Source organism: Vipera ursinii (assembly GCF_947247035.1).
Source record: "Vipera ursinii genome assembly, chromosome: 1".
NCBI classification, from domain to species: Eukaryota; Metazoa; Chordata; class Lepidosauria; order Squamata; family Viperidae; genus Vipera; species Vipera ursinii.
The window spans coordinates 238,755,788-238,776,575 of record NC_139512.1 but is presented as its reverse complement, the minus strand read 5'-3'; the positions used below and the strand labels follow the sequence as shown (position 1 = coordinate 238,776,575).

The window sequence follows — 20,788 nt, the reverse complement described above, 5'->3', positions numbered from 1 at the left end:
AATTTCCCTGGAAAGAATCAGAAAACTCTTTTTTTACTGAAAAACTTAACCACAATTAAATACTTACGTAGATGAAATCCAAGTTTTTTGGGAAAAGGAAGCAGCAACTAAAACTCGCTACAAATTTAGCAGGCAGATAAGTGATCTTATAAACCAAAAAAAAATCTGTTTGTGTTCACAATTATTCAGATATATTGCAGTACAAACCAAACAAAATTAAATACAGGGATAATCCAACAAGATCCTATTTTTTGCAAGCACAACTGGCCATCTCTATGAATAAGAGCAGACATGTCAAACACAAGGCCCGGGGGCCAGATCTGGCCCGCGAAGTGGTTTCATGCGGCCCGCGAAGCCATCCTGGAAACAGTGAGGGAACGGCCCCCACTGCCTTGGCCCTGGCCCAGAGACCCTCCTTCTGCCAGAGACCCTCAGATCTGTCCCACTCCTGCCCAGGCCCCCATAGGCACCCTTGATGCCAACGATGTAGAGCTGGCCACGCCCACCCAGTAGGCCATACACACTCTAGCCACACCCACCCAGTAGGCCACACCCACCCAGGCCACACCCACCCAGCCCCCTGAGGGCAACCGCAATGCTGATGCGGCCCTCAGTGAAATTGAGTTTGACACCCCTGAATAAGAGGGTGTCACAATAGCAAGAAATTAAGCATATGCTTGATAAATGCTTATATGACAATTTGTGAATGGAGGTACAGATCTAACAGCAATGGCAGAAAGCCAGCGGAGATGATGGAACTTTCTAACACAGAGCCCTATTTATGATTATTTCTCTGCTGAACATTTATATGCACACAAGAGATACAATAGTTTCAGAAAGACAAGGCATCCACTAACTTTCCCCCTTCACAGAGCCAACTGCCTCCAATTGATAGTTTTTAAATGCCAGTGTCAACCGTCAACTGAATCATTGGCTTCCCCTCTCCCCAACCTCGTTCTACTATAGAAGAGATATTCCTCCAACCAGTGGTTTCTTGGAGCTCACCTACCAAACTTTCTCTGTCAAAAGATTTTACTGCAATCTCCTAATCTTTGGAGGTGTCTTTAAAGGATGCAATGTTTGGATCAAATTTTCACCAGGAACCAAAATAAGTTTAGCTTAGGGTGAGAGTTTAAAATTATTTCAGTTTCCACTCTTCAGAAATCGAGGAAATGGAAAATCAAGATCTTATATTTTATCTAATACAGTCTAGAAAGATTGTGTTTATTCTTTGTATGTCATAAGGAGTTTACAAGTTGAAGTCGCTGTATTCACAATCCGCATCCTTCTTTCAAGTCAGTCTTGGGAGGGACATATCCAGTCATACTTCAAGAGGTGAAGTGTCCCAAATCCCTTGATAGAAATTCCCTGAAGAGATTATGACTGTTGCACAAGAGTTGGCACTTCCATAAAACTCCACTCCCTATACTAGTACAATTCATCCACAATTCATCCCTGCCTGAATCATAATGAATTCATATAGGATAAGGTCACTACAAAACGTTCTGATGTATATCCCAATATTCTAATAGTTCTGCTATCACAGTAAGTCCATAGGCAACACATTTCTTTGTTCTAAGCATTAAGAATGTAATTGTCAGTCTCTTGATACAGCAAACCTATAGGAAACAATCTAATAATCTTTGAAACTGCACCTCTTCATATATTGAAGAAAATGTCCTGTTTAAAAAATATTAAATTGTCAATATGTTATAAAAAGTGATTACTGATTCTAGTTCAAATTTTTCTAACCTTCACAGAATTACCTTAATTTTCAATTGTTTTACATTGTTTTACATTTGCTATTTTTCTTTAACTTGTTTGCTTTGCATATTTTGTGTATCCTCTATTTAGACTAACATTCTCACCACGTGGAAACATTATAAAGACTTGCATTTATAATTGTCATTTTCATTCAGGTCTTTAAGTATTTTGTGAACACTTTACTATAAATATAGGTATATAACTATACAGATATACAGATATATAAATACAGGAAATATAGAAAACAGGAAATATTTTAATTATATTTCATTTATTGATAAAAGTTATTATTTGGACATATCAAACTTCATTCTTATATGTTAACTATGCTGTATTAAACATTAGCAAAATAATCATTCAGAGATACTTAAATAAGGATTTATCTAGTTTTCTTTCTCAGAGTTTTCAGCACCCCATTAATGAAAAATTAATATTTGCTCATAGAACTAGTAATCTATATGACCTGTATTGAACTCAAACTTCTTCAGGTCAGTGGCTGCGTTCACACATTGTAGGAAATTATTACATTATTTACTTCTGCCTTAGTATGATTGCCTATGCTTCTATAAACAGCCACAACTGTTAATTTATGCATGTTGCAGTATATGAATTTTAATTCTATTAATCCTTAATTATAGTAGGAAAACGTGTAGATCCTGTGACAGGACATTTTAAACACTGATTGAAAAACTAGTTGTTTTTAATCTTACTTGCCACGTCACTATAACAACCACTGATGCAAATCATTTATGTCTACACTATTTATGTCATATAAGGTGGAATTAAATGAAGCTTGAAAGGTCATAAGAACAAATTCTCCACAAGAAATTTAAACCTGATAATGTCAAGATGACTCATTTTTCCCCCTAAGTACCACTATCTGCTTTTGAATCATTCAACGATTCATTAAAAAAAAACACCTCTACTATTTAAAGTTTAATTTCTGAAAAACAACTGTCATATTTGAGTAGAAGAGTTTCTCAATACCCTGAATTTGTGTTATAAATACTAAAATCATAAAATGTCTTTATAAGTCACCTGTCTCACATTAATCAGTATTGTTGAGCAATAAAATCCCACAGCTATTTAAGGAGGTCAGAAATATATGTACCTTGCCATAAATTCTGTACCTCCCAAGCTAGGGAATTTTGACTGAATGCAGATTCAGCTTAACTGAATGAAACCAACTGCAAATTATCTGTCATGACTACATGGCCTATTATAATTTGGGGGGGAGGGGGGAAATTCAGTTTTATTTTCTCCTTTATTTGACAGAAGTTAGGAATATGTAGAACATTCCAAACATAAACCTTTCCATGCACAGAATAGCTATTTTTGGGTGGTCAATAACCAAATTAAAAGTGGAATGGAATGGCTTTGTTCATGCATTCAATGAAACTATTTTAATTTTGGTGCAGGTGGTACGGGGGGGGGGGGAAGAAGACAAGAAGAAAACAACAAACTCATCAGAAGTTGAGGGGAGAAACAAGAGAAAGGGAAGTTGCTTAGAAGGCTGGGGAGCTGGTGGGATATGCTACACTGGACATTGAAGAAAAGCAAGGGACAGGTCATATCAGAATTGAGATTCCACACTTGTTTCTAACCCACAGCACAACAATGACTTTATAGCACTAGAAAATGTACTGCACTGTTTGACCAACACTAAATATAGTTAAGAAGAAATCTTCAATCAGTGGGATGGTCAATTATTAGATATGGTTAGTAAATTCTGCACCAAGCAAACAAATGAACTAGATGATATACTGCAGGGGTGGCGAACCTATGGCACGCGTGCCACAGGCGGCACGCAGAGCCATCCCCGTGGGCACATGTGCTATCACCCAAGAGGGAGGCGGGGCCAGGCTGCCCCACCCCCTCTCCACGTGCTCCTGCACTCTTGCTCTCTTTCTCTCTGCACTGAAAGTCCGGGAGCAACTGCAAGAGTTGGGTGGATCTGGCTGGATGGTGGAGGCAGCTGCAGCACGAGTCCAGGTAAGCCTCTGGAGCGATTTCACCCCCCTGGCCGATCATTTTACGATGCTCCAGCGGCCTGATCCGGGCATCGGAGGCCTGCAAAACACTTCTGCTGCCGAGATCTAGGGCTGCAGAGCGATTTCGCTCCCCCCCCTACAGCCAATTTTGCAGGCCTTCAATGCCCGGATCGGATCGCTGGAGAATCGCCCACTCAGTGGCCACGCCCCCGGCACCTAGCGATGCATAAGTGGGTTTCGGGTTGCAGTTTGGGCACTTGGTCTCAAAAAGGTTCACCACCACTGATATACTGTATAAGGTCTGTTCAACTCATACATGCTATGTTTCTACCATGTGAATAAATAAGATGTAGGTTACATTTTTACCTTGAATACAATGAGAAAAATTTACCTGCTGCTCTGTACATTATTTTAGGTTCAAAGAATATGCAAGGGTTTTTATCTTCTATACATGACAATAATAGTCCTTTGGCTTCAATAGGTCCTCTTGGAACAACAATCTTCAAGAAAATGAATACATAAACAAGTTAGAGATTATCTTGGCTAAGAAAAATATCAAGAGTAAAAAACATTGTTCCAAGGGATAATTTCTTATTTCAAATTATCCCAATAAGACTCAGTGAAAAGATGCTAAATGCATGACAAAGATAAATCTGGTTAAATAAATGACCATGCATTAATTAGAGAATTAGAGAAATTAGAGAAAATGAGATTGGTGGCACCACATTACACTATTAGGGTAATTATTCAACCTGGATTACAGACTCAATTAGCACTATATGGATGGTTTTCATCTATGGAAGAAGTAGTATGTGCATATCTATCTATCTATCTATCTATCTATCTATCTATCTATCTATCTATCTATCTATCCATTGTATCTCTCTAGTATATAAATCTGCTCCTATTAAAATATGATTCAGAGACCAAACATGTCAATGTCTGTATGATTAAATGTATGCAGAATTTAAGGAGGATAACTGACATGCAAAAAACGGAATATCAATGAAAATGAATTTCAACTAATATACCTAAGAGAAAAACTGGTACAATAAGTTCTATTGTTCCAATGATGATTACTACAATAGATAATGAATATTGAAATAAAATATGGAAATGTAAAAATCAAAATGGAACCATAAATCATATCTGGTGACAAAGTAAAAAAAACTCAGGTGTACTGAAAAGTAAACTATTATAGGATGCAACAACTCTTAAACATTGGTCTTCCTTTTCCATCAGTCATTTTTTCTATTAGCAAACATTATATATCTACAAAATACACTGAGCTGATTTTACATATGAAAACTGGCATCAGAATACTTCTTACTGGAAATCACATCTAATCTTTCATTAGAGGAATGGCAGCTGAAACTATGGGAACACTAATCAATATGAAAAATAACTTCATAAATAAAAAACCCTATTCTGATGTTAATTTCAATATAACCGAGAAATTATTTATGGATTATAATTCTGCACATAGCTTGCTGCCACACCCAAGATTTGAGTTTCCTTAAAATAAGGTTTTTAATCTCTTTAACCATAGTTATTTACTATTTAGCTATTCTTTGACATGATTTCAAAACTAGCTTTGAAGGTATTAAACTGACACAAAAATATACTGTATATGTTCTAAACCATTTTGATATCTAGGATAAAAGAGAGATAGTTTTTCTTCCAAGTGGATTATTTTATAAATGCATCCATTTAATTTTACTTTGTGGTGTTTCATTCTGCAAATTTTCCTGTGTAATATTTGTATTCTATAATTTCCTTGTATCTGTTTTAATATAAAAAACAGATAAAACAAATATAAAAGGAAGCTTTTATATTTATATTTTAAAAGAAGTACCAGTATTAGAACACGCTAAAGACCATCTAATAAATGATTACTCTATACCTTCAGTCCTGGACAATGAGCAAAAAACGCCTCTGGGGACTGAGAATGATACAGTGCACCATGACCCACACATCCCCAAGGGGCTCTTATTGTAAGGCTTCCACAGTTAAAGAGATCTCCAGAACGGTATCGATACTTTGCTGCCTCGTTTACAATCTGAAGAAATAGAGAGAGAGATTTAACATTACATGCAGTTATCAGGATCTATTTATACAGTTACAGCACATTCATGTTCTATTATAAATTGTACAGAAAAGAGGCAAATTCTGAAATTATGGATACTATCCAATAGTAAAGAAAATACTATGAGGCAAGAACTTTATATGCACTGCTTGGAGTTATACAAAATAAAGGAAGGATATCAAACTAACAATAAATTTGCAAATCAGAATCCTACATGGGGGGAAAAAATGCCAGATGTTCAAACTAACTGTAGAAAAGGAACACAGGCCATGATTTTTGGTGCACTCTGGAAAATTGAGAAAGCTAAACAATATTTAAAAAATGAAGTTATTGTTTCATTGATTACAGAAAGTCTTTTAACTAAGTTGATAACATCAAGCTGTGGAATTAATTAGAAAAATGGATATCCCGGAACATCTCATTGTCCACTCTTCTGATAGTCAAAAATGCAAAAATCATGAAAAAATGGTACTAAAATTAAATATAAAGACCAAACTAACAACTGGTAGACCTACCAGGACTGACAACGAAGGTATTGAAGTGGAAGATAGCTTTTGTCTTTTAGGATCAACCATCCCAGAAAAGGAACAAAAAGTCAAGAAAAACACTGCTGACAATTATTCCATACAGCAGCCATGAAGACCTTGGAAAAGATAGTCAGATCCCATCATGTGCTTATATCTACAAAGATGAGAATTGTCCAAGCTATAGTATTCCTTATGACACTATGGAAGCAAAAGTTGGACTTTGAAAAAAGCAGGATAGAAAGTTTTTTTAACTTGAATACTAAATACTCCGGCACCTTTTTTGGATGGAACCTTGTAGGGTAGGCAAGGCAGGTTGTATGACATGTGTGAGTTCCGGCACCTTTTTTTTTACAAAAAAAAGCACTGAGAACAACATATCATGAAATAGCTTGAAACATGTTATCATGAACAATATGGTAAGATGAAAAAAAATAAGTACAGCCTAGACCAAATCAATCCACTCAAGGCACAAACAACCAAGCTCAAGTATTCACATTTTGGATACATTATACAAAGACCTAATTTTCTGAAGAAGTTTTAAGGCTGGGAAATGTAGAAGGAAAGAAGAGGATGACTAGCAGCAAGGTGGATTTACTCAGTTATAGCGACAATGCATGCACTGTTGGAAGATATAAAAGTTCAGGTTAGGGACAGATCATCATGAAGAATATCTAGAGATTGTTGTTGTTGTTAGTTGCAAAGTCGTGTCCAACCCATCGCGACCCCATGGACAACGTTCCTCCAGGCCTTCCTGTCCTCTACCATCTTCTGGAGTCCATTTAAGCTCATGCCTACTGCTTCAGTGACTCCATCCAGCCACCTTATTCTCTGTCGTCCCCTTCTTCTCTTGCCCTCAAGCTTTCCCAGCATTAGGCTCTTCTCCAGTGAGTCCTTCCTCACTAAAGATAGTCCTCAACTAATGACAACTCAAACTTACAACAGCCACAGAAAGGGTGCTTTACAGCTTTTAAAGCAATTCCAGCTTTCACAAAATACCGCACCACCACCATCCCTGCAGTCACATGATTGTAATCTGGGCACTTGGCAACTTGTTAGCCAAGTGCCCAGATTCCTTCCCATTACAGGACAGAAATATAGTATTGGTATGCTCATGCTTCTGACATTACTTCTTCTAAAAGTATTTCTTCCATAAAAGAATACATTTTCCTCAAGAGGAACAGGTAGTACTTTCAGCCATCCATAGCAGAAGTACCAATTCTCTTTTTGCATATTTTCAAACATATTTTCACAATTTCTCTTCCTTTTGTCACATACAAAATGGCACAGACTCTTCAACAAGTCTAATTCATATTCATGAAGAACCTTTCAATCATCACACCTAATCTCTCTCCAGTCACATTTTCATTGTTTTAAGAAAGTTAATGTAATATCTCTAAATTTCCTTCTAATTTTTGACATCTTAAAACATCTAACCTGATCAAAGGCGGGATAAATATAGTCAGCAAACTGGATTTCGGCGATAGCTGTGGCACCAGTGACTGCAATTCCAATGCCAAATCCCACAATTCCTTGTTCACATAAAGGAGTATTGAACACTCTATCTTTACCTATAAGAGATTTTTATTAATATATAATATATAAACCAGGAAAACATATTTTAATACATGGTATCTGATGGAATGAAAAGAGCTTACAGTGTTTGTGGGGGGTTTTAATTAGCTTTTAACTAAAAATAGAACTAAAAGATAGTGATGAAAAGGGTCATTTTGGCCAATATCTCCAATCCTCTTCTCTATAATCAGAATCAGAATTAAAACACTGGACATAGACTGAAAGTCCATTACTTCTATGGGTAATTGGCATCACCACTGAACCACTCTTGCAATCTCAAAGCTTTTTCTAGGCATTCTGCTGAAATCCGTCTTCCTATTACTCAAAACCTTTAGTCCATGTTATACACACTGGATTCCATGTACTTCAGACATTTTAAGAGTATGATCATATTTCCCCTCAATGTTCTCCCACAGCTATTTCCAGTTCATAACTTTTCTTCTAAGTTTCTAAAGTTTTCCTCAATAATCTATGCAATAATTTCAAAATTAAACCGCTCTAATTTATTTTATGTAAAGCTATGCTAGTGTAGCTAGATTCCTCAGTAGAACTCCATATTATGCCCATATGAGCAATGTATTATTTACAAAATCTTAAACTTGACATCATACTATTTTCCATACAAGTTGTCTGAGAATGCCTTGCATACTGTAGTGCCAACGCCCATTATATGTAACGATCTCCCCACCTAGATCAGGTGCACTCCTAAACTAGACAATTAGAACATTTATCAATTATTTAATCACATTTAGATAATATCCAAAGTGGCTCTGGACGGCAAAATAACATCCATTTGCAAAGACTAATTCATACCAACCATTCCAGTGACTGCTCTAAAGTTATTCAAAATTATGGCTTTAACCAATGATCTCAATTTTTAATTACTGCTAATTATGTTTACTTATTGTAAAATATAATAGTGAGACCTTTATTAAAATTAAAAACATTGTTTTATGAAAATAATGTAACATGATGAAATTATTAAATTGTGAACTTACCAAATTTGTCTCTCAAGCCAACAGTACATCTGAAAACTCCACCAAAGGATACATCTTCACCAAATATTACTGTGTATATTAGAAATCAAGGAAATAGTTATTCAGAAAGAAAACTGGATTGTTAAAATGAAAGTCACCTTCATCCAACTTTTTTCTACTGTGTGTTTTTCTTTACATAACATGAATTTGATGAGTGATAAGAACCAAGACCTTTCATAAATAATACTGGAAATGAAAGGACTAGCCAATTTACACAAACCATGAAAGAAATCTATTTCCATTAAAGTTGTACCTTTTCCACTTACTTCATTTCATAATTTTTGCAACAAAGGCTATCTTCATTTTTCCCCCAGCAAAATTATATTAATTCAGCAGCACACATCACTGATGTAAGGCTTCAAACTTCAAACAAACTTTATTTGGGAGCAAATTCAAAACCTAAATAGAATTGTTTTACCATCCAAAAATGATATGAGAAAATATGCTGATTAAGCATCTCCAGAATAACACAATTGTTTTTGCCTTATGTAGTAATGAGTGAATTATGTAGTAGTGAGTATCCTCAATTGAAGAGGCTCTAAGTAAGTTTCTTTTACATAGCAAAGCATAAAACTTACCTGCAGTTGGATCTCTAGATAAGGCATTATCCAAGGCACTTGTTATAGATTGGAAAAGGTTCATTTTTTGTGTCTGGCCTGTGAAGAAATTATTTAGTTAAACAAGGCCAATATTGAACTGATTGTCAAACGGCACCATATAAAAACAGCAAGATCCATTTGGAAAGCTTTAAGACTTGTCAGAATCCAGTATTTCCATCTGTTTTCCAATGCATCACTAATGTATGTACTCAGTAATTGTGTTTGTTCAACAGTAACAATTTGAGAGAATAGGGAGGGAAATCCACAAAAATCATCCCCTTGGTTGGTTAGCCAGTCAACAGAAGTTCCACCAAATTAAAAGTATATTTTTAAAAGATCCATTTGTTAAAAGATCTTGCTGGTTCCCCTGCTGTCCATGTTTACAAAATTATCTTATATGATTTAATCCTTTAACTTAATTTTTCTGAGATCATAAATATCTCAAGTTCTGTGGATCATAGAATTCTCATCTCTATGGCTTGGTTAAGGTTGGTTTACATTTTAATTAGGAGATGAAAGGGAATTTCCTCAGAACTAAGCAGTCCTCTACAGCAGTCTTAGCATGCAGGGACCAGTAATAGATTAAAGTCCCAGAACAGGAATTATGACATTTTAAAGGTGACCTCAATTACTACATAATACATAAATGTCTGGCACAAGATATTACTTTCACTCCTACCTAAAGTGGGCTTTTCAATATCACTCATGCTCTTTCCACATTCAAAGGGATAATGAAGGACAGATCTTTTGTCAAATTGAAACATCAACATGCCATAAGGACAGAAAATGAAGAGACAGACAGAATGGCACAAGAGTGTAGTTAACTGTATTCACAAAGGCAAATACTCCAACACTTTGCAGAAGGTGCCAAGCCTCAGCTATGAGTGATAAACTGTATCTACTCTAGTTTCCTCTTCTATAAAATTCTTCACAGAAGTTAGAATAGAACAACAGTCTTGGAAGGAACCTTGGAGGTCTTCTAGTCCAACCCCCTGCTTAGGCAGGAAAACTTACACCATTTCAGACAAATGGTTGTCCAATCTCTTCTTAAAAACTTTCAGTGCTGGACAGGGCTTTTTTTCTCATAGAACGCTCAGAACGGAGTTCCGGCACCTTTTTTGGATGGAACCTTGTAGGGTAGGCAAGGCAGGTTGTATGACATGTGTGAGTTCCGGCACCTTTTTCTTTTACCAAAAAAAGCACTGGTGCTGGAGCATTCACAACTTCTGGAGGCATTGTTTTGTCAGGAAAAGCCTTTACTTTAAATTATGGGAAGGGACAACCTGCGTCATAACCAGGCACTTGGTAGGTGCCACCAGTTTTAGTGTCTTGTGGTCCCACATGATTTCCTGAACAATCATAGGTTACTTGTACCGTATCACATCAGTGGCTGCATCTACACGGGTGGTGAAACCTTCATTTTAGGATGCAAGGGGAGGGGGGAGAAGTACTTTCTGATTCGCGTGTAAGACTTTTTACAGGCATAAACCCAACGTAGCGGGGTCGCCGTTTTCATAAGACCCTGGCCTATTGCGCCAAAAGCTTTTGAAAACGCCAGTCTCCCGCTTGCACAGATGCCGTTTCCCCTTCCGCCATCTCAGCCAGCCTAAACTGGAGAAAAAGCCGCAGCAAAGAGGGGGGTGTCTTCCTCCGACTGACTCGCTTTCCCCGCACTCGACAAGGGGCTGCAAAGAGGCCGGGGAGCGGCGTCTCCTCCCTACGACGCTTAGCACGGACCCGGGCGATGGACGATTAAAGCGCTCACCATATTGGGTGGGCTCCGGGTCCGGCTGGAAAGAGAAATGCGCCGCGCGCCTGCGGGGTGGAGACCCCGTTGCGAGACGGAGCCGAAGAGTGGAGACCGCCGCTCTCCGGAGCCCGAGACCGGCGACCGCCATCTCGACCACACGCCGCCGCGGGGTCGGCTCACTAGGACGAGCGCGAGCACGTTGCGGGAAGGCGGGGGCCCACGCCGGCTCCTCTCATTGGTAGCGGCGCCAATAGTAAACAAACCAATCGGAGCCCTGCCCAGCTGGGGCGGTGGGTATTTTTTTAAAGAGCGAGCCTGCCTTCTAGGAGTGAGGTAGGCTGGACTGCTTTACGCATGCGCAGAGGGCGAGCGTTGATACGCTGACGAGGCAAAACCAGTCCCAGATGGGGAGAGAAGAGAGTGTGAATGTTTTGGGCGGAGCATCTGTAGGGTAAAGAGAATCTGTTGTAGATTTGCACTTCGGGTTCTAGTTTGATAGGTAGTGCTTGTAGTATAAGATCGTACAGATGACATACTTTCCTTTGTCGGCAGAATAAGGAAAAAGCAAGCGTCGTATTCCGATATTGTGAGGTTGCACCTTGTTAGCATCGATGTGGGCCTTCCAATCGCCCTATCCGAAAGGCACAAATGATCTTCACAAATTGCCTTGGTCTTGTAGCACAAAAAAGTGGTTGCTTTAATTGTACCGTGCATAGAAAAGATTCTTTTGAATACAAAGAAAAGAACGAATTTTCTCAGCAGAGCACGTGCTTTTCATCCAAAGATGTCAAAACTCTCGAAAAACCTGAATGGCCAGTCGTGGCGCAGTCAACTCAATGAGCTGCTTTTGGGTTACTGCAATGTGTAGATTCACATTGCCACGATGTGTGTTTGCTGTGCAATATACTCCAGACAATATGTCAATGCAGATCTTAGACGGAGGCCCAATTTGCTTTGCTATATACTTTAATTGGAAAGTACAATCATGTCTTAGCCATGATTGCCACCTTTCCTTTTCCAGCAGGAGTTGTGATTCCATGAGGACCCCAGATTACACATCAGGTTCATCTGGGCAGTACAACCCAGTTCAAGAACAAAGATGGTAACCTCCCCCCCTCCCCCGCCACCCCAGATACAGGCGAGCCATTATTCTTCCATTGCAGGGATTATTTCTTGTGGTAAGATCACAGTCCAGACCACTTTTGTTATCCAATGTTATTCCATATTAAAGAAACATCTCAACCATTCTCTTCTTCATGGTATTTACATCTTATATGAAACCTCTAGAAGAGATCTGATGAGCTTGGGGTGAGGTATCATCAGCACACTTTATTCACTATTCATTACACCCCCATATTGATATTACAAAGAGCCTTGGTGGAGCAGTGGGCTAATGCCTCCTTAAGTAACACCAGCTGCCTGCAATTAGTGCAGGTTCGCATCCCACCAGGCTCAAGGTTGACTCAGCCTTCCATCCTTCCGAGGTAGGTAAAATGAGGACCCAGATTTTTGGGGGCAATTAAGCTGACTTTGTAATAATGCCGCTTGGGGTGGGGGCGAAAGCCCTAATAAGCAGGCATATACATAGAATGAAGGCTACTGCTAAGCTTGTAAGCCGCCCTGAGTCTTCGGAGAAGGGCGGGATATAAATGGAATTAAAATAAAAAATAAAAAATATACCATTTCACAATGCTTTATAGCCCTCTAAGCAGTTTACAGAGTCAGCATATTGCCCCTAACAATCTGGGTCCTCATTTTACCGACCTCAGAAAGATGGAAGGCTGAGTCAACCTTGAGCCAGTGAGATTCGAACTGCTGGCACCCGGAAGTCAGAAGTAGCCTGCAGTATTGCATTCTAACTACTGTGCCACTAGGGCTGATAAAAACCACCTGTTGTTTTTTCTGGATAACACATAGAAAATCTGCACATTGACAAAATTTTCACCCATGAATTACAAAAGGCTAAAACTATTTGGATTTGCATATATACTGCACCAATATATTACAACATTCTAGGTTCTTGGGAAGAACTCAGTACATACAAAGGCCAACACCAGCTAAAGAATTGGAATAACTGACTTCACATTTTTCTGAGGAGATAATAAACTGAGCCAAGTAAAACTATAGGGTCACAAGGAGCCTTGCACATTGCCACAGCATGAACTGAGCAGTAACATCATGTGACAAGACTTCCCACTCAGTCAGTGCCCAGGAGCACCAAGTAATCTTTGTTGCTGCAGCCTTGCAGAGGTAGCCAAGCTGCTCCCTATCTTCCAACCTCCAGAGGGCACAAAAGAGCACTTTCCTCCCAAAAAGATGTTCCAAAAAAAGGCTTCATTAATATCTGTTGAATTGGATCACACTTAGTTGCTGTTAACTTTATTTTTTAAAAAATCAGTTTTTAAACAAACAAATAAGTTCAAAATACATGCTGAGAATGGGGAAGAAATGAAATGCATTTAAATGCATTTTGAATACTACTTTTCTGTTTAATTATTATGGTATCACATGCTAGAAAAAAAATGAAATGCTTACAAAACATTGATAGCAGTTATTAGTGATTAGGGAATTCATATTATAATCTGTGAGCACACATATGTGTAGAGTCAATATGGAGAATTGGTTAATGCACCTGGCTAGAAACCAGGAGACTGCCTCAGGTGGGGTGTGCCAGTCCCACCTGAGGCACAAAGCCAGCTGGATGACCTTGGACCAGTCACTCTCTCTCTCTCTCTCTCAGCCCTAGAAGGGAGAAAAGGCCAACGACTTCTGAAAAATGTTGCCAATAAAACAGCAACAAGGAGCAGAAAAGGCACAACTTTTAAGCATGCATGTTGCATACTGAATTATACTTTCTGGTTTCTATACATTAACTAAAAATATGTAAACATGTAATATATTGCTATTACATGAATTTGCAATTTACTTGTATAGTCATATTGTGATACACAGATTTGTTCTTAGTTTGGGGAAAGCTGCACAACGTGATTTTTTTCTTCTGCATGCAGCACGTCAGAAAATACAGAGAGCATTGCTCCCACCTGTTTTCACAATGCTTCTTGGCTCTCAAGAGCTATGTGTTTAGTATCTCTGCTCCTCAGACTATGGGTGTTGTAGATATTGAGCAGATACATCCTTAGATTAATTGGCTTGGATTGCCTCCCTCGGTTTCTGGGAGGAACGTAGATGAGACTGATGTTTATACAATGTTTAAAATATTCTTTCTTTCTTGGTTATGGGACCCATTGATCAGCAACTCTGTTTCTGGGATGTTTAGATTCCTCCAGATTTGACAGCACCAGTGGGGTGACACCAAAGGGATTACCCCTGTAAGGGGCACTGCATGAAGGCCTGCTATATGACATCATACAACATCATATTTCTGCTGTGTGCATTAAGAGATGTTGCTGATGGTAATCTAGGATAGAACAAACAGGTCTAACTTAAGTATCGGAAAAGAGAAGTATTGGCTTCAGGAAATTATTGCCAAAAAGATCTGTTAGATATCTTGTGCTTTTCCCCTCTTCTGAAGAATAGAATTGTGAGGATCTAAAACATGAGTTCAGCAGCCTCCTGGTATTGTTAAATATCAAGGTGGTAACAAAAATGAAGCTGTTTGTCATTGTCTTTTTTCACAATGATTCTTTATCAGTGATGATGTTTTGCAAATATTCTTTACAGAGTTATCTAGTCTACAACTTTGAGATATCTTAGTGTTCTTTCAGTCTCCCATCCAAGTACTAAATGTAAATTACCTTAGTATCATGTAGTGCACAAAAATCTATCCATGATTCATGAACATACCTCTTTTTTTTTACACAGCCAGGTACAAATGGTTCAAATTATTATATTTTGGATATGAGAAGATTCAACTCCATTGAGAAATCCATAATGCTGAGAAAAGTGGAAGGAAAGAGGATAAGGACAACCACGGTTGGAAGATTTGAAAAACCAAGCTGAGGACAGATTATCCTGCACAATATCTATGTGGTCACTAAAATTCAACACTGACCTGATAGCAAATGATAATATTTAAAATAATAAAGCTCAAACAATGCAGGTCTCCCTTTAACACTTCACTTTGTCATGCTAACATCGGATATTTTTTGCTTTGACACACTTGTTCCTTCCTCAGCTCAACTTTAAATTTCTTTATACACAGTACCTGAAATCTTAAAAGGATCACTGTTCTCAGGCTTAGTTGATTGCCAAAGGATCTAATATGTAACCAGCAATTATGTGATTATTAATTGACAATTATATAAATGGGGCAATGTGTGCTAAGGTAGATTAGAGGGTCTGAAGGAACACCCAGAGTAAAAGATGCTTGGGAACAAAACACCATGTTTGAATTGCATGCAGATCATGTTCAAGGGTTCTTGAAATGTCTTCATAATGCCACTTATAATCTTTGATCTCCAGGTTTCAGTGGCCTTTAATCCTGCCTCTGGTGAAGACTGTCATTTGTCAGTGCTTTGCTAAGTCCTAGGTGAAGCAAGTCAAATGTAGGCTGTGTTGTGAAAACAAGAGTCTCAGTGAAAGCATCAGAGGGAGTCTGTTAACACTTAACTGAACAATTGAAACACCATGTGATGAAGGGAACTGCAGCTCATGAAAAGGTATGCTGTTTGTTAGTCGGAAAAGGACCCCGGAGAAGAGGAAGACCTGCAGCTTAGACAATTTTGAGTTGTTAGGATTCAAAGTGAAAATTTGTCCTAAGGAGGACAGGTGGCAAAAGCCCTTCAGAATGTATTCTCCCTAGATTTTGGGAGAGTAAAAAAGAAAAAAAGGAAGGGGTCCTTTCAGACTTGCAAGATTCTGATAACCAGGGCTTTTTTTCTCATAGAACGCTCAGAACGGAGTCCCGGCACCTTTTTTGGATGGAACCTTGTAGGATAGGCAAGGTGGGTTGTATGACATGTGTGAGTTCCGGCACCTTTTTCTTTTACAAAAAAAAGCACTGCTCATAATATAACCTTGCAATGAAGATAGAGCTAACACTAGTTGTGCTTCTCTGGACTACCATGTAATGCTAACACTTCCTGACTCATACATACATACAATTATAAATACGATCTATAATTTTACAGTTTATAAGCTTAGTGTGATATCTTCTCTGCAACATTGCTTGACTCTTAAAATCCCTTACCCCTTTCAGTAAGAACCTGGCCTGGAGGTGAATTAGCCTCACAACTCAATGTGGATTCTTGATATATTTCTGATATTACAAACTATCTAGGTGAGTTGTCTCAAAAATAAATTCCACTTTATCTAAGGCATCCTCAAGAAGTCAGCTTAATATTGCAGCCTTTTTATGATTGCTGTCCAGGCCGACAAGATTCCTTTGGATTTCTTTCAAAATAATTTCAGGCTACTTTGAAATTTAGTAATGGTTGCAGAGCAGTTTTAATGCAAATTGCTGATTTGGTTTAGAAAATTGATTCAGTCTGGTCATTTAAACCCATTTAGAAAATCAATAGGAATTGTCAAATTGGATCAACTCCCCCCCAAAAAAGCCGGTTTCTACATATGTCTAGTAAAAAAGTTCAAAAGTATCTCTTTGATCCAACATTTTTATTTGACTTTGTTTTCAGAATATCAAATCCATTTGTGGAATTTATCAAACTGCTTTCACATTAAATCTCTAAAATGAAGCACTGTAAATTCTTAAGTATGAAAGCATTCTTAGCTTCAAAGTGATGCAGAATACATACGTAAGTTTTAATGTGGCAGTTTATATAAATGACATCCATTAAAATACTGACCTGCCTTGCAATGATGAAAGCTACTTGTCCTGTTCTAGATTGAGTAATCTCACAGTAGCTAGCTACAACTGGTTTAATGATGGGATTGTAATTCAAACAACTAAGAAGGCAAACAGAATGATCAGCTATGCCATCTCATATGAGCTGCAGAAAAAAACTCAGTGAAGGTGACATCGGGTAGTCAGGGGAAAAGGTCAGGGGGGCTAATACCAGTTGCAGCCAGGAGTCCCAAAGGTGCTTTTCCAAAAGGCAACTGGACTTTCTTGGGTTTTTCTTTGAAAACATTTCGCTTCTTATCCTTCGCTTCTAAGCTTCTTGGATAAGAAGTGAAACATTTTCATGTAAAAAACCAAGAAAGTCCAGTTGCCTTTTGGAAAAGCAACTTTGGGACAATCGTGACCTGGATGACTGAGAATCTCCATAGATGTTGCAGCCAGGATCAAGAGCTAGAGGTCCAGAATTGTGGCCATAAGAGACAAAATGAAAGGCTAGGAGGAGTTAGCCACTGTTGCACAAATCCAGAAAAATGGGACAAGGCCAGCAGCAGAGAAACAAAAGCAGTTTGCGTTAGTCCATGATTCGACTGCCGTAGAGATCCACAAGCTAACCCAAGTGATAAAGCTTAGAACCTGAGACCGGAGCAAGAATCCAGGAATATAGGTCCAGCATTGGGATAACTCCAGAGGGGGGCAAGGAGCCACAAATTACAACATATCATCATCCAAATACGTAACCCAAGTCAGATGTGATGCAAATACTGTATGTAATTATCATGTTTGTGTAATGATGTCATCACACACATCATTATTTTGAACCCCTTGCAGTTTCTTTTTTATATATATATTTAGAATCCAAATAAAATTTTAATATAGTTCCTTCCAGATCACAGTTGTTGTTGTTTTTAAAAATTTTACAAATTTTATTATTTAAAACTTTGGACAAGGTGTTAACGGTCTGACATTCCTTCTTGTCTTACATCCTTTTTGTGTTTTATATACATATCATTTATATACAATTATACAATATTCAATCTTATCGACCACCTTATTCTAGTAATATGTGAAATCAGCATCTTGTGTATCTCTATTGAGACCTTCCTTTCTGTTCCCACCATAGGTAAAACTTATTCCAAATTTTGTAATAATCTAACTCATTATTTTTTATTTCCAAAGTTAACTTGTCCATTTCTACGCATACCCATATTTTATTTATCACTTCACATATATATATATATATATATATATATATATATATATATATATATATATATATATATATATACATACATATATATATATATATATATATATACATACATACATATATATATATATATATATATACATACATACATACATATATATATATATATATATATATATATATATATATATATATATATCTTCTTTGGTATGTTTCTCTGTTGTTATGCCAAGCAGGAAAAATTCTGGTCTGTAATCTACTCTCCATCCTGATATTTCTTCTAGCCATGTCCATATCCTTTGCCAAAACTTTTGTGTCTTATTACAGGACCACCAAACATGAAAATAAGTACCTAGTTCTTCGGAACATTTCCAGCAACTAGGGGATATTGTTTTGTACATTTTGGCTAATCATGCTGGAGGGAGATGCCACCGGTAAAACATCTTAGATAAATTTTCTTTGTAAGCTGAGGCCAGCGTTATCTTTTTATTTCTATCCCAAATAGTTTGCTATATATCAAGATCAATACCATGTCCCAAATTTTTAGCCCATATCAACATTCTTTCTTTAACTTGATCCTCAAACATTTTATACCCCAATAACACTCTATACAATTTCCTTATTTGTTTCTCATCTGGTCCCAATATGATTTTATCCAATGCAGTTTCTTGAATATTTATCCCCTACTCTTTCTTATCTTTCCCATATCGTGTTTGTATCTGTAAGTAAGCCTATCATTCCAATTTTATCCCTTGTTGTTCTAATTCCTGTCTGGATTTCAATTCTCCCACATCATTCATAATATCTTTGTACGTAGTGCTGTTCTCCAAATTGAACAAATTTGGGTAGACTATCGCCTCTAGGGTGGACAGCCAGACTGGTACTTTAATATAATTTTGTTTTCTAATTTTATTACAAATTTTGAGTAGCGCTTGTCTAATCTGATTGTTTTGAAAATGTTGGTATAGCCCTTGTTTCTCATTCCATAGGAATGCATGCCAGCCTAATTGCAAATCATGGCCTTCTAAAATTAATAATCTTTTATTCTTTAAAATTATCCATTCTCTGATCCAGGTTAGCACCGCTGCATGGTAATATGTTTCCCAGTCCGGTAGTCCAAAACCCCCATTTTCTTTAGCATCTTGCAAGTATTTCATTTTAATCCTCGGTTTTTTCCCTTGCCATATAAAATTTGGTGTCAGTTTGTTCAGATTCCTGAAAATGTTTTGAACTAGTTGTATAGGGATATTTTGGAACAGGAATAGGATTTTAGGTAGTACATTCATTTTTACAACAGCGATTCTCCCTAACAACGAAAGACTCAAGTTTCCCCATCTTTCCAGGTCTTCTTTTATTTGTTTCACTATTTTGTCATAATTGTCTTCTTTAATTGAAGTACATCTGGCCATAATAGTAATCCCTAGATATTTTATCTTCTTAACTATTTGTATGTCCATGAACCTAGCCAAGTTTTCTTTCTGTTTATTCATCATATTTTTAACAATCATTTTAGTTTTACCCTTATTTATTTTCAGCCCAGTGACTTCTCCATATTTATCTAGTTCTTCCAACAGCCTTCTGAGGGTCTAAGTTCTGGAATTTCGGTGCTCCCAGACATGCAAGGGATTCGCTTCTCGTGTCACCTGGATTTCTTCATCGGGGGGGGCCCTGTAAAGGGGTCTAAAGTTGCCCTGGAGGGGCGATGAGCGGGGGAGAGGTCTCTCCAGTCGGTAGAAGGGCGGCGGCCCTCCCATCAGCTTGGAGCTACTCTCCAAACCGAAGGAGAAAGGATCGGCCACTCCCATGGCCCATCATTTAGCCGTTTCCTACCGAAGCCAAAAGCACAACAAAGCACTTGAAAACTTGGTGAGAATTGCCTTCTTGTTTTCTTAATTGTCTACTTTGCCTGTCAAAAGCTTTTTGAATTTGCTTCCCCCTGCGAGGAGAGAGGGAAGGGATTTTTTTTCCCCACCCTCCTTAAGAGCGGCCTTTGTTTACATCGGGGGAGAAAAGAAACAGCCTTCTACTATATTATACTGATTTATTGGACTTACTGCCTTTCTACTTTTGGCCCAAATTTCCTATATTTATAGAAATTGACTATTTTACCTATTAGTCTAAAAAAGGGGACAAAAAAAGAAATAAATAAAAAGATACTGTCTTTTGAAGTACTCTGAGGATATCTAGTGAATATTATTGGCAAACAAGCTTGCTTACATTTTGGACTGACCTTGGCATTAAGATAAAAACCTGAAACAGCTGGAGATGAATTTGGCTTAGACTTGTGGAGGTGGACTCTTACTGATTTTTGTTTGAAAAATAGCCTCCACCAAGGACTATTTATAATTATTACAAAATGGAGAAGGATCAGCCACAAACCTTGCTTGATTATAACCTCATACTTGAAAAAATCTAAAGAGTCACTGAGATGTCTATCTCCAGATTTAATAATTTACATGCTAACCTTAAGTCACAAATTGAAACCCAGACTGCA

At 37.7% G+C, this 20,788-nt stretch overlaps 1 protein-coding gene across 2 annotated transcripts in view; it reads right to left on the bottom strand.

Annotated features, from left to right (window-relative positions):
* Positions 1-11,544, bottom strand: part of BCKDHB (branched chain keto acid dehydrogenase E1 subunit beta) — a 593,817-nt gene extending 582,273 nt beyond the window's left edge. Inside the window, exons 1-6 of one of the 2 annotated variants that reach the window (XR_014494206.1) lie at positions 11,342-11,544; positions 9,556-9,633; positions 8,939-9,007; positions 7,803-7,936; positions 5,659-5,814; positions 4,147-4,255 (exon numbers count right to left, since the gene is read on the bottom strand). Coding sequence is in view for 1 of the 2 variants with exons in the window: in XM_083377561.1 (XP_083233687.1) it covers positions 4,147-4,255; positions 5,659-5,814; positions 7,803-7,936; positions 8,939-9,007; positions 9,556-9,633; positions 11,342-11,474 (679 nt within the window). In the remaining variant the exon portion in view is untranslated. The remainder of the gene's footprint in view (positions 1-4,146; positions 4,256-5,658; positions 5,815-7,802; positions 7,937-8,938; positions 9,008-9,555; positions 9,634-11,341) is intronic. The other variant, XM_083377561.1, reaches the window with a different exon arrangement.
* Positions 11,545-20,788: the final 9,244 nt, after the last annotated feature.